Here is a 15,587-nt window from a genome sequence, read left to right as displayed (position 1 = left end):
GCATCCTGATTATAGACTTACCCTATGCCAGTGTCTTCATCCCCGCCATACCCCATACCAGTGTCATGATCACCACCATACTCCATACTGGTATCCTGATCACTGCCATACCCCATACCACCATCTTGATCACCACCTTACTCTATACCAGTGTCCTCATCACCACCATACCCCATACCAGCGTCTTGATCACCACCACACCCCATTCTAGTGTTCTGGTCACCATCATACTTCATATACTTCATACTAGTGCCCTGATCACCACTATACACTATACCAGCTTTCTGATTACCACCATACCTCATACCAGCATCCTAGTGACCGCCAAACCCCATACCAGCATCCTGATCACCCCATATGCCATTCCAGCATCTTGATCGCTGACATAACAGCATTCTGATCACTATCATGCCTCATGCTAACACCCTGATCCTGCCATACCCCATACTTGTGCCCTGATCACTTCCATACATATTAGGGCCTCAACTGGTCAATTTGTAAATATATATCCCATGGTTTGTAGACTCTATAGCTTTCACACAGACTAAATAATATACACTGTTTTGGGTTATTTTTACCCCAGAAATGTAGCAGAATACATTTTGGTCTAAATTTATGAAGGAAAATTATTTATTTAAATAATTATTTATTTGCAAAATTTTATAACAAAAACTCAGCAAAATATTTATTTTTTCAACATTTTTCGGTATTTTTTCATTTATATAGCAAAAAATTAAAAACCCAGTGGTGATCAAATACCACCAAAAGAAAACTCTATCTGTCTCAAAAAAATTATAACTATTTCTTTTGCGTACAGTGTTCCATGACTAATTGTCACTGAAAGTGTGAGCTGAAAATTGAAAATTGTCGTGGACTGGAAAAGGGGTGAAAGTGTCCAGACATGAAGTGGTTAAGCTTTCATAAAAAACCTGGAAGCTGATTGGTTTCTATGCAGAGCTGCACCAGATTTTTCACTCTCCAGTTTTAGCAAATCAACCCCTAAGTCTAACTATTCTTAAAAGCGTTCCCTCTCCTTTCTTCTACCTATCCTTACTAACCTGTATAAAAAAGATGTGTGTACTTACCTATTTTTAATCTGCTCTGACCCAGTGATCCCACAGCTCTGGCTTCTCTGTTTCAGTGAGCAGCTGCTGCAGAGGACAGGAGAGTGCACCAATAATGAAATGGGCCATGGGAGCCTATGGGTGACATTATGGCTCTGGGATCTCCCAGTCATTGGCGTGCGCTCCCAGTGCCAAAGCTGCAAAATCAAGTGACCAGAGCAATTTAAAAATAGGTAAGCACACACATCTTTTGTATACTGTACAGGGTAGGTAGGATAGCTAGGAGGAGGGGAGAGGGAACATTTTCAAGAACAGTGTATTTCCACTTTTGCAGCCTAACTAGAATAACACATACCATATATGTTCCATGTCTCCATTCACATAACATAACTTAAAAAATAAACATTGTTGCTTACCATTTTAGATGCATTTTTCTGTTAGCTCCAGCACCTAAAAATCCAAAAATCCTACTTTGTTCCCATAGGTTGGGAAGTGTTTGCCATAAAAATAATGCTGCTTTACTGTGCCGGCAGATCCCATTATCAATTGCAAATTAGACTTGGACACTGCCTCTCCTAACAACAGGTACAGTCACTTCACTGGATATATGTAAGGGTTTACAACTACATTAAGTAAACATATACATGTTGTAGATATCTGGTGGCCTGACACTAACTTATTGGTACAGTTCTTCTCCTAAATTACCAATTTCTGCCAATTCATTATTAAATAAACCTACTGTATGATGTTGCATTTTCCTAGAGATACCCCTGAACACCTCTTGTTTGCCTTTGAATGTTCATATGCAGTGTACTATCTTATTATATGTAAAGCATTACATATAACAAAGTATAGGGGAAAGAGTGAGTCTAAGAAATGACACATCCCATAACAAGTATTTCTGGCAGTAAATTTCAATTCAAATCCACCCTTCAATGGTGAGGTGACATGAAAAGAAAAATGCCTTTTCAAGCAATGATAGACATAGAATGATGGAAAGTGACCTGGCCTGTCTTTCTCATAGTGTAAACCAACAGAGGATTCTGCATCTCTTCTGGCAGCAAAAGATTCATGTTATAACTAGGGATGAGTAAAATTAGGAGTTTTTCATTCCCTGAACTTTCAGCCATTCTGACAAAATGCATTGGTGTCAGTAAGGAAGGCAATATTAAAGTGATTCTAAAGGCTTATTTTTTTAAAGAAAAAATAATAAACATGTTATACTTACCTGCTGTGTGCAGTGGTTTTGCACAGAGCAGCCTGGATCCTCCTCTTCTCGAGTCCTCCGCAGGCTCTCCTGCCCCGTCCCTCCTGTCGGCTGTCCCCACAGCAAGCAGCTTGCTATGGGGGCACCCGCTGCTCTGTGTGTCCATTCACACATGGAGCCACTGCTTGGCCCCGCCCCCTCACTCTTCTCATTGTATCACTGGCTGTGATTCAAAGCAGTGGTAGCCAATGGCTCCCGCTTCTGTCTCAGCCAATGAGAAGAGGGAGTCCCAGGATAACCAAAACTCCAGTGCATATCGCTGGATCTAGAGGAGTCTTGGGTGAGTATTACGGGGGGGATGCTGCACACAGAATGTTTTTTACCTTCATGTATAGAATGCATGAAGGTAAAAAACCTTTAGAACCACTTTATGGTGGCTAAATGAAAGCAGTTCTTCAGTCTCCAAAATACGATCCCTCCTCTCCACCCCTCCTCCAGTCCTCTGCAGAAAGAGTGAGTTTTGGTTTTTTTTAGTTACCTTTTTTTTCATTCACCTAGGCCAATGATGTGCCCTCTCCTCCCTTTACCTCCTGAGATATGCAAGTCACATATCCCAGGAGACATAGCCTTTCATTGAGGAAAGAAGGAGGGAGTGGGCCTCTCAGTGCATCCTCAGGAGGCATGTCGGCTGAACCCAGAACAGTCGGCAGCCTATCGGTGACGTCACAGGGACTGAGCATTGCCAGAAGCTCTCAGAAACAGCTAGAGGCTGTCAGCTGGACAGCACTGGATCTACAGGTTAGGCGAGTATGTAAACTTAGCAGAACTCACTACCAGGTAGGTACGGAGTTAAAAAAAAAAATGGGCGGGTGAAGGGTGAGAATCCTCTTAAAAGGTGATTTTAAAGGGTACAGTTGGCTCTAAATAGCTCCCGAGGGTTACCGAAGCTCCTTTCAACTATCCGAGTACCATATTAGCCTCATTATTTTACTTTTTTGTACAGAATTGCAGTATGCTTGTGTTTTGAAGGTGCATTGGGCTGCAATTTAAAATGAAGGGCTTTACAGACACCAATGCACATAAGGTTATTGCAACACAAGCCATGTGAATAGACCCAGAGCTAAACCGAGAGTTTCTGCTTCAGAAAAATTTTGCCAAATGTAAAATTAATTTAGCTAACCTAACTGGTCCCCTAGAAGACACAGCCATCACTTAACTATGGAAATGAACTGGGCATGTACTAAGATATGATATGGATTCAACTGCTAAGGTTTCCCTTCTCTGGACACCAAAGGGGAAGTAGATGGAAGGTCAGGCTAAAATAACATGCAGGCGTAAAACGCAACACCTTAAATGTTCAATTAATTAATTTTGCTGTTCAAGCAGCAAAATTAGCCAAGACAATAAGATTTGGAATAGATGTTGCTGACTTGTGCCACTTCCAATATAATAAGCAATAACGAGGGTGACATGTGCGATACCAAGCACTGGTATTACCTGGTACCTACAAGGCTAAAAGCATTCCAGCTGTCCACTTGAAAGTAGAAGCATTGCTTGCTTTTATTGTCTGATAATGGGCAGCCATACCATAAAGAAAAAAAACCACATAAAAAACAGCATTTGCAATATTACCACATGAAAACACAGACAAACTTTCCATTTAAAAGATAAGATAAAAAATTATATCTAAGTAAAATTTTGGGTTTTCCACGGGAGCCTTGGTATGTTTGCAGGGATTACATCTGACAGAGGACACCATTATTGTCATAGAAAAACAACTTTTATTAAAAATCCTTCAAGCTTTATTCGTTTCCTGGGATATAAGCCTCCCTAGAGTTGTGCTTTGATATCTGCAACAAGAGAGAAATGCAGACACAATAGACAGTGCACTTAAATCTCCCTCATACCAAGCTGTGGCTTAATCTTCAAAAGAAATACACAATAATCTACCCAATTCTGTTCAACCCAACGTACGGCTCTCAGGTAAATAGACAGTTCAGCTCAAGAAGGAAATAATACATTACTCTATCTAAATGATTATTTTTCTGCATATCCTTATATTGGCCCTGTACTATCAAAAAATTGTAGTAACCCATGATGTACAGCAGGCAACATAAATATATGTTGCATATCTCACACTGGCCATACTGGTCAAAAGCCTCCCAAGGCTTATGCCAGTACATTTTAACTAGGGGCCAGTAATTTGATAGATCTCTGAAAAAAAAATGTTGCACTTATATGTTGGAGATGTGGTGCCATGTGATCATCCATCAATTCTCTACTCTGATATCTGCTTGATAGCCTTCTGATCCGCATAATGGCCACCTGGGAGATTGAGGAAGACACATATCCACACTTATCTAGTAGTGATGTGCATCATATCATGTGACAATTATGATGGTCGCAAGTCTAGATAGTGAAGGGCGGACCTACTCTTGGATTACAGAAGAAACTTTGAATTCAGATCCAGGTCCAGTGCTGTCTTGATAATCATGCATTACATCATACTTGTCAACTGTCCCGAATTTGCCAGGACAGTGATACTTTTTACTAAGCCGTCCCGGGATGGCCCGGGCAGTGTCCCAGAACCTGTGTTGTGCCCTCTTGATGCCAGTATTGTGCCCTCCTGACTGTGTTTTTCTTCCCCTCTTTCCTGTACCGTGCTCTTTGTGTTGATTAGTTTTTGCTTTATGGCATTTTTTTTATTGTTTAAAACCAACTTTACTGAAAGTACTAATAAATATATGTTTAATTCTATCAACTTTTTATACTTTAATTCTTAAGAGTAGGTGCATAAATTGAGGCAGGTTGGTAGTGGCCCTAGTTCATTATTTTGCCCAGGGGCCCATGATGCTATTAAGATTGCCCTGTCCAGGTCTCAATATACAGATATAATTTTGTAAACTATACACTGTAAATGTATATATCCAGCTATACTAGTTGCCCCTATTTGCCTATACTAAACACCCCTCAACACTGTATGTTTTATCCTCTGCTACGCTCGCTCTCCCACCTTTTATGTGGTGATGCTCTGGTTTGGTAATATTTTGGTGTTGGCAATAAAAGTTTAGTTTTTTTTTAACTATATTGGGGCTGCTGACTATTCTTTTAGCTGGTCTCTATTGAAGGGTTAAGCTATTCATCAGTGGTCTCCAGTAAAAGGATAAGCTGCATTCTCAGTGATGTCACAGTTCTCTTGTCAATGAACAGGCTGCATTTTTAGTGATGTTACCTTGCTCTAGTGAATGAACAGGCTGTGTTCCCAGTGATGTCACTGTTCTCTTGTCAATGAATAGGCTGCATTTTTAGTGATGTTGCCTGTCTCTAGTGAATGAACAGGCTGCATTCTCAGGGATGTTCTCTAGTGAATGGATAGGCTGTTTTCTCTATTATGCCATCTGTCTAGTGAATGGACTGGCTGCATTCTCAGGGATATCACCTGTCTCTAGTAAATCGATAGGCTGCATTCTCGGTGATGTCACCCATATCTAGTGAATGGATAGGCTGTATTCTCAATGATGTCACCTGTTCCTAGTGAATGGATAGGCTGCATTCTTGGTGATGTCACCTGCCTCTAGTCAATTGATAGGCTGTATTCTTGGTGATGTCACCCATCTCTAGTGAATGGATAGGCTGTATTCTCAATGATGTCTCCTGTTCCTAGTGAATGGATAGGCTGCATTCTTGGTGATGTCACCTGCCTCTAGTCAATTGATAGGCTGTATTCTCGGTGAACAAACAACACATAATACCTAGCACAAGGACAGTGGGGATAAGATGAGGTTGGTGGCAATGTCCTTGCAGATTGAATGTTTGACTGTGTTAGCCTATACTGAATTTGAACCAGTGCCACCTAATCCACTGTCATATAAAGTGTTGCATGCCTGAGCCATGAGCACACTTTAGTGATGGTAACATATTAATGGCGCAGAATGTTCAGTTCCAAGAAATGTCCAAAAATGTACTACCGGTATATTAAATCAGAACAATTACAATAAAGTAAAAGAGTCCACAACCCATAAAAAACTTCACACTGTAATAACAATGTTATACGAATGTGCTTACTATGGTTTCTGTGGTGTGCAGCAATTGGGCAGCATCTATGTCATGTTGGGACTGTAAATGGAAGAAATTCCTGTAAATAACCTGACCAGAGGGTATGGCAAGGTCCTCAATCCAAAGTAAGAATGGATGTGCTGGAAGGAAGGGGCTGAAAACAACCTAGCAGGGACACTGGAAGTGCAGCCTTGGACAGGAACTGTGTCGCTGAGGACAGGAAGTGCATCACTGATGGGCAGGAAGTCCTCAGGTGGCCATTTTGCCAATGCCAGTGTCCTCAATGCCAGTAAGTGTGGGGTCTCCAAGATTACAAGTTTCAGGGCATTTCCTCTTTCTCAGTGATGTCACCTGTCTCTAGTGAATGGATAGGCTGCATTTTAGGTGATGTCATCCATCTCCAGTAAATGGATAGGCTGCTTTCTCCATTATGTCACCTGTCTAGTGCATGGATAGGCTGCAATTTCATTCATTGTAAATCATGAAGTCTTGTTCTGATATTTTTTCCTTTCAACAGTGCAAGGTGTTCAAACACAGCAGCAGCAAGAAGTACAGCACAGAATTTTCCATATCAATGCATAACAAAGACATTTCCCACAGAAACCACACTGGGTGTCAGTAGCAGTGGACCATCAAAGTGCAGGTGAAGAAGGATCTGCCAGGTGGAGTAAATTTATTACACATACTTGACGGTCAAGTGTTCTTCCACCCAAAACTGAATTAAAGCCCAACTCCCGCCATAGCTTTTATTTTTCATTTACCAATACACAAGCTAGAGAAAGAGAAGAGACATAGAAAGCTAAATTGCTGAACTAGGAAATAAGTCTCCCCTTCTTGCCTGTGCACTGGGAAAGAATTAAAAATCAAGTGTAAGTCAGGTTACACAATAGCCATGCATTTTAATTGCATATTTCATAGTTTGCCTGGTGTTCTTCTTTCATCTGTATTTACTGCCATATGCGTATCAAATATGTCATAATAAGATGTTTTGTAATCTGCCTATACAAATACAGTTTAGAGGCAGGAATGCTAGTGAGGAAATAGGGTGAATTATTTTGAAATGAGGACGTTTATGTCTTCTAAATCACCTATTTCAATGCAGCCCTCTGGAGGCCTAATCTGTTCAGTTCCATAAGTGGTAAAATTTCCACCTGGGATCTGAGAAATCGAGCAGATGAAATCACATACAGCAGCTCCGACAGGCCATTGCTGAGTGATTAATGACTACATTGTGCAGGTAAAAATAGATTATAAAATAATATCAAAATGTGAAGAATAAAGAAGCTCAGCATCCATCTACGAATGTGCTGGTCCCAGCAAAGTACCACGGCACAAATACTGAGCTGATGGCACACAATGCTCTGGGAAATATGCACAGTGGATGTGATCATATGCTCTGGGGGCCTATTGTAAAGCCATGAATATGGCATTTGGCACACATTCCATGGCATTCACCACATTCAAAATTGTCTTGTACTGGGGTCTGGTGGACACTATTATTCAGCCTATTTATAAACTGGTGAATGTCACATTCAGTGCCAAAAGCCTTTATTTAGTTAGTCTGAAATAACAAATCTTTGTATTTTACAAATCAAAACACAAAGGGGCTTAATTACAAAATCCCAAGGATTCCGGGAACATTGGATGGCAGTCACATTCTACAACAATCATCGCTTATATCAAAGTAAACCTATTCTACCAGAAGAATAGGGCTGCCTTTGCCGATCTCTTTTTAAAAAATTATAATTGCTTGGCCTCTTATGCCGCCTACTGACTTAGCTACATACTGGCTGAGTAAAGTCTCTAAACTGAAACAGGTATGCAAATGAAAAAAATCAGAGTGAAGTCAGAACTCCTATCTTCATATTTGTTTGAGGGTTTTTGTTTCAAGTTATTGAAGCCGGAGGGTTAACATGATAGCCAGGCAACTAGCATCTGTATTTCTCATAGTATAAGTTCCCTTTAGGTGTATCTAAAGACATAATTGCTTTTTGAAAAACATTTGGGGTACAGTTGGAAAGGGTTAAAGTGTTTCTATTTCTCCCAGGGGAGATACTCCTTTACATCCTCTCCCAAAGAGCCATCATAATCCATGAGCAGGAGCCATTAGCCATTCGCCAATCAAAGTGAGGAAAATGCCCTACTGTGGCCTCTGGCACATAAGAGGGCCATACACTGTACATTCAGGTACTGTATATCTCTCTACGTGACAGCCATGTACAGCCAGCCTTTTCAAATGAAAGACAGAGTGACTGAAGACATGGAAAAAGACTCAGCAGTACCCTTATTTACACAAATGCCACTGTTTACATGTGTACCAGGACATACTCACTGCCTTGAATGTACAGGAGGACTCAGGGGCGGACTGATCATTTGGAAACTCGGGCACTGCTCGAGGGCCGGGGTCAGTAGGGGGCCCCATGAGATGCCCCTGGTACCTTTTTCATAGGCTTTTTTGAGTTTGGGCAAGGACACAGGGGCCCCATGATCCCCTATTGCCCAGGGGCCCCATGAGTTGTCAGTCCACCCCTGGGAGGACTCACTGTCCAAAAGGAAAGCTTAGTAGGTTGGAGAGGACTAAGCCAGGCTAAACTTTTACTGAAAAAAGCTGAGATCTGCATACAACTTCAGCTGCTGATATATCTTTGGATCGATCGATCATTTGATATGTGGTTTTCAAATTTGGTTTTCTGCTTATGTTTTTTTGTTCATTAAATGCTTAGTTTTAATAGGCCAAGTTGGCTTACTGTAACTTGGCCAGTATTTAGTAAATACACCTTCCAACAGTAGGTTTTTGTCCTAAGACAAGTAAAGGTTCAGCAATGTTTCTTCCGAGTCCAGTTTTTTGGGACATAACAGAATGGGGCTGTGTATGCACTTGCTCCACAGCAGATTCTTTAATGTACACCTAAATACAATAGTTTTATGTACATGTATATGAAATGTTTCAATTACTTTCATTAGTCATGTAGCAAACAACATGACCTTCCATTTACCGATGCTAATAAACATAAATAATTATTGTGGGTTATATTTTAACTCTTCCCATATCAGAGGAGGGTCTGCAGATTATGTATGTACTGCATGCACTATTTTACTTATTACAGGGACTTATGTAACAGTGTCAATTTACACAGCACTTTACATTTATGTATTGTACATTGACATTAGTCCCTGCCCTCAAGGAGCTTACAAAGTAAGGTAAATAACTTACATTCATACATACTAGGAACAATTTAGACAAGAGCCAATTAACCTAATTGTCTTTATGTCTTTTGAGTGTGGGAGGAAACTGCAGTACCAAGAGAAAACCCATGTAGGCACAGGGAGAACATGCAAACTCCAGGCAGGTAGTGCCATAGTTGGGAGTTGAACCAATGACCCTAGTGCTACTAGGTGGAAGGGCTAACCACTGAGCCACTGTGCTACTAGAGCTCTGCCTTTTTCAGCTGGATCTAAAAAGTTATCAAATGCTCAATGGACATTGGTCAAATGGCAACACTTTTCAAATGCTGACCTGTAGAAGCAGCTGTCAATAGAGGCCCACATTTTTTACATGCCGAATTCCAAGCCCTACCCTTTTGGTTTTCCCAGCTACAATGAGAACCCATACCTCCAAGAATTCCACATTTTGGTACTACTGTTCTAAACTAAACAGAATGTAAGCTACGCATGAAGCAGCAGATGTCTCCTTGAGGACAATGGGTTTTTAGACATTTGCACATCTTTAAGAGCACTGACAACCACTGCACTTCCATCATGAATGCGCTCCACTGTACATTAGTGAAGAGGAGGGATTACCTCCATATTGCATATAGATTTCCCATCAGGCTGGAAAAGCTCCTTGTTTGATATTGAGCACTTGTGAGGGCATTTTTGTTCCCACCCGAGGTAAGCCTAAATAGACTTGTACACTAAGGGATTGATTTACTAAAACTAGAGAGTGCAAAATCTGGTTCAAAAGCTGTGCATGGTAGCCAGTCATCTTCTAACTTCAACTTGTTCAATTAAGCTTTAACAAAAAAAACTGAAGGCGGATTGGTTTCTATGCAGAGCTACACCAGATTTTGCACTCTCTTACATTAGTCAGTTAAATAGGAGCTAAGATTAGACAATGTTTTCTAATCCAGATCATAGAATTATCTACATTTCTTGATATTTATTGCACATGGCATTAATTCAGATAATATGTCAAGTAATTTGCCTACATAAAGCAGAACCCTTTAAAATTGTAAAAATACCTGCATTCTGGAACTTTATTTTTAACAACACATGTTCCTTCATTTCTGCAATAGCTATAAGGACATTCTAGAAAAAAAAAAAAAAAAAAAAAGTTAGATTGTCAATACTGAAAGTAACATAGTATAGTTTTAACATTTAGAAATGTGTGTGTCACTTTCTTCGTTCTTTCCTTCCTAACCCTTAAAGTATTTTTAACTGGATACAATTTCATGAATATATTGGTAAATTGTACAGTCCTGGCCAAAAGGTTTGAGAATGACACAAATATTAATGTACCTGCAAGGAAACACGTGTGGTCATCATTGATTTGCACAAAAAGGGATTCACAGGCAAAGATATTGCTGCTAATAAGATTGCACCTAAATCAACCATTTATCAGATCATCAAGAACTTCAATTGGTGTGAAGAAGGCTTCAGGGCACTCAAGAAAGTCCAGCAAGAACCAGGACCATCTGCTAAAGTTGATTCAGCTGCGGGATAGGAACACTACCAGTGCAGAGCTTTCTCATATATAGCAGCAGGCAGGTGTGGGTGCATCTGTGCGCACAGTGAGGCGAAGACTTCTGGATGATGGCCTGGTGTCAAGAAGGACATCAAAGAAGCCACTTCTCTCCAAGAAAAACATCAGGGACAGACAGATATTCTGCAAAAGGTACGGGGATTGGACTGCTGAGGACTGGAGTAAATTAATTTTCTATGATGAATCCCCTTTCCAATTGTTTGGGGCATCCGGAAAAAACATTGTCCGGAGAAAAGAGGTGAGTGCTACTATCATTCCTGTGTCATGCCAACAGTAAAGCATCCTGAGACCATTCATGTGTGGTGTTGCTTCTCTGCGAAGGAAGTGGGCTCAATCAAAATTTTGCCTAAGAACACAGCCATGAAAAAAGAATGGTACAAAAACATCCTTCAAGAGCAATTTCTCTCAACCATCCAAGAACAGTTTGGTGGTGAACAATGCCTTTTCCAGCATGATGGAGCACCTTGCCGTAAGGCAAAAGTGCTAACTAAGTGGCTTGGGAAACAAAATATGTAAATTTTGGGTCCATGGCCAGGGAACTCCTCAGACACTTTAATCCCATTGAGAACTTGTGGTCAATCCTCAAGAGGCAGGTGAACAAAATATCCCACAAATTTTGACAAACTCCAAGCATTGATTATGCAAGGATGGGCTGCCATCAGTCAAGATGTGGCCCAGAAGTTGACTGGCCAGGGCAAATTGCAGAGGTCTTGAAAAAGAAGGGTCAACACTACAAATATTGACTCTGCATAAACGTAATGTAATTGTCAGTAAAAGCCTTTGGCATTTATGAAATGCTTGTAATTATACTTCAGTATACCATAGTAACATCTGACAAAAAGATCTAAAACACTGAAGCAGCAGACTGTGAAAATGAATATTTGTGTCATTCCCAAAACTTTTGGTCAGGGCTGTTATCAGTGCGACAGTAGTGCAACAGTCAAGGCCAAAGTCAACAACCAAAGTTGCATCCAAGTCGTACCCATCCAAAGTTACATCAAAGTTGCAATGTAAAGTCGCAATGGAAATCACACAACATTGAAGTCACAAAATTGTGAATGGGGCTTTACTCAACAATGCACATTCCATACAACATTGTATATGTGTGAAAAACTTACATAACATTTTGAAGAAGAAAAAAATGTATGTGCGTGTGCTTCTACACATCAATAATTACTGCTTCTCACAGCTCAGTGCCAGAACTAGACACTGCTGCTTCCAAACAGGACTAACTGAGTGTACAGACTGAGTCTATAATTTAACATATGGTTTAAAAAAGGGGTTATATTAGGTGGGTGATAAGGTAAGAGAATAGGAAATGCTTAGTCTGGTTTTAAATATATATTTGTGCTTGGACAGTATTTGAATGGGGGGGGGAGCAAAAGTTGCTCTTGTACAGGGGCTCTTTGGTGACTATTTCTTTGATTAGGGTTTATTAGGTGTTAAGGAGGTGCATTATCGTTGGGGGGGGGGGGGGTCACTTTACTACTTACTTTTCTTGTTATAGAAATGTTTGCAAACTGTGTCATGTAGTATACAAAATATCTGTTTTTCAGTCTGGTTCATTATAAACAATAAATAAAAATGACATGCTTTGGTAAAAAATAGACAATTTATTACTGTAGCTTACTCTACATTTAGATTCCAGAGTCACCAGTCCATTTTTTTCCTTGACTTTGGCTTGCAGTTCATGATTTGATTTGATTGTATTTGTCAAATATAATGCAAAGGTGGCAAAGTCAAAACCTTTCTAGCTTTGGATGGATTGGGGGGGGGGGGGTAAGATAGGAGCCCTGTTGTGCTTTAATGCTATCCAGGGCTCTTCTACAGACATTTTGTCCCATTCACAACAATTTCAGCACACAGAAAATCAGGGAAAATCTTAGACTTTTCTGTTGCTATTGGAAATACTCACAATAAGTGAGGAGAAATTTTCTAACAAAACCACAAATAGCAGAAAAAACATACAAGCGTTCTTTATCTGCTCTATTCAAAAGTAAAAGTTGCTCAACTTTAATACTAAACTTTAATGTGTATGGTAATGTTTATTGGCTGAATTCACATGGGAATGGACAGCTTTACCTCTCCGGCAGCTTTCCATTCTGGCTCCGGTAGGGGGTGGTGTGGTGTATGATCCAGCACATCACACAGCTCCCACTTTATTGTACAAACTTTCTTTATATGTATATCAGTTCAGTGCAGTGCAGCTCCAGGCTATGCTGCAGTGTGAATGGGACACACATCCACTAAAACCATTGTTTTCTGTGTGTCCGTACAGTAACGAGCGTTTTATAATACAGTAAACCACCAATCACCGTAGATAGTGTAAATCCAGCCTTATTCATATATACTGCAGGCAGGATGTCATTACCTGAACAGAGAGACTCATCTATGTAGTTGCTGCAGTCTGGTCTTCCATCACACCTCTGCTCAACAGTCAGCCATGTGTTGGTGGGTATACATAGAACAGAACCATTAGGAGAAACGATAGCAGCTAAAGAATATAACAACACAATCAGTTTAAAAGGATAAAATAGTTACACTGGGGGTCATTCAATAACAAATGCAAATTAGTCCTAAACAATTTATAGGAGTGAATAGGAGTTTCAAAGAGAGAGAAAGAGAGAGAGCGCCTAATTACTTTACTAGGCCTGAAGCCAAGCAAGATGATGATTAGTATGTGACCATGCCAGCAACTCCTATGCAGCTGAAGGACCTGAAACCTCTATATTTTAGCTCAAATATAGAGCTAAAAGATGGATTCCAGCTTTGTCTTTATTTTTCCTTATATAATGTCCACAACTCATTTCAACTTTACTCTTATTTTTTTTTTATATGTACAAAATTAATTTTAGGCCTCTGTGGGGATTCATGCAATCAGCAGCGATTGGGATGTCCCATGCAATACAATGAGAGCCTGACAGCTCCCGCAGGCATTTATATCCATTTGCATATAATCAGACATGTGGCGATTACCTGTGGATGATTGACCCTGCATGTAGACAGTATGCATCCAGGTTCAATCATGCGCAGATAATGGCTGAATGTCTGAATGCATGCAAATGGCCGCAAATGCCTGCGGTCGTTATCAGCCTGTCATTGCTTTGAATAGGGCTTTCTGCTAATAACAGTCAGTCCCAAACGTATTACCCTAACATATTGGTTAGTTGTAGCAATTCTGTTGCCTTTTCCACAATGATACATTACAACTCATGCCAGAATACATGGAAGTTGGAGGCTCCTTAAGAATCAATTTAAAGAACTAGGCTGCAAGTTGAAGGGAAGGACCTCCAAGGTGATATTCTCTGAAATATTACCTGTGCCATATGCAACTCAGGAAAGATGGGGAGATTAGAGAACTCAATGCTTGGCTAAAGACCTGGTGTAAGAGGGAAGGATTTGGGTTTCTAGAGCATTGGGCTGACTTTTCATTAAGGTACAGCCTATATGCTAGAGATGGTTTGCACCTAAATGGAAGGGGGTCTGCTGTGCTGGGGGAGAGGTTTATGGGAAGGCTGGATGAGTATTTAAACTAGGATCGAGGGGGGAGAGAGAATCAGATTATAATGGGGCAGACAGATCAGACAGGGTCTGTCCTTATTGGTGGGTGGAATGGGGAAAGATGGGGGTAGGCCGTGACAGGTGATAAGAAGGTTCCCATGTTACAAACAACCATTGGAATAGGTACCATTTGTACGAAAATAAAAAATATGCAAAATATATGTGCACAAGGTGTCAATTTATTAAGGTGTTTGTTCACCAATGCCAGAAGTCTGCCAAGCAAAATAGGTGAGTTGGAAGCGCGTGGAGAGTGTTATGAGGCTGAAGTATTATGGGTGGAACTGCACATGGGGGTGCGTACTACAAAGGTAATCATTGGAGTTTGTTACAGGCCACCCAGTGTTAATGAGGAGGTGGAGACTCAGCTCCTTGCACAGATCGAAGGGGCTGCAAGGGCTGGGACAGTGATAATAATGGGGGATTTTACCTACACGGAAAATGACTGGAATAATGTCACTGCAGGATCAGTTAAAGGGCAAAAATGTATAAACCTACTACAGGACAATTTTATGGTGCAGTTCATAGAGGCCCCAACTAGGAATGATGGACCTGGTAATTTCAAACCATGCAGAGCTTATTACTAATGTCCAGAAAAGAACATCTGGGTACCAGTGACCAAAACATGATTTCATTTGTTGTTAGCTGTAAACAACAAGCACATGCAGGAAAATAAAAACTCTCAACTTTAAGAGAGCTATATTTCCAAAGTTGAGAGCTGCTCTCCAAGACTTAGACTGGGAGGGAATATTTTCATTGATGAACACAACACAGAAAAGGGAGTTCTTCAAAAAGACTGTATGTGAACACACTGCAAAATATATTCCCATGGGCAACACGTTTAAAAGGCTAAAAATCCAACCTATGTGGCTTACGGTCAAAGTTAAAAAAGCTATAAATGATAATAAAAGAGCTTTTATTAAATATAAAAATGAAGGGA

General features: G+C 40.4%; 1 protein-coding gene across 1 annotated transcript in view; it reads right to left on the bottom strand.

Moving 5' to 3' along the window:
- MALRD1 (MAM and LDL receptor class A domain containing 1) overlaps window positions 1-15,587 on the bottom strand; it is a 464,614-nt gene that overhangs the window by 58,275 nt on the left and 390,752 nt on the right. Inside the window, exons 32-33 of the mRNA XM_089693696.1 lie at window positions 13,461-13,583; window positions 10,569-10,635 (exon numbers count right to left, since the gene is read on the bottom strand). Of these exons, the coding sequence (XP_089549822.1) occupies window positions 10,569-10,635; window positions 13,461-13,583 (190 nt within the window). The remainder of the gene's footprint in view (window positions 1-10,568; window positions 10,636-13,460; window positions 13,584-15,587) is intronic.

This window comes from Staurois parvus, unplaced genomic scaffold (assembly GCF_062004578.1).
Source record: "Staurois parvus isolate SC_StPar_1 unplaced genomic scaffold, SC_StPar_1.0 ptg000636l, whole genome shotgun sequence".
NCBI lineage: Eukaryota > Metazoa > Chordata > Amphibia > Anura > Ranidae > Staurois > Staurois parvus.
The sequence above is the reverse complement of the archived record's forward strand: the minus strand, read 5'-3'. Positions and strand labels throughout refer to the sequence as shown.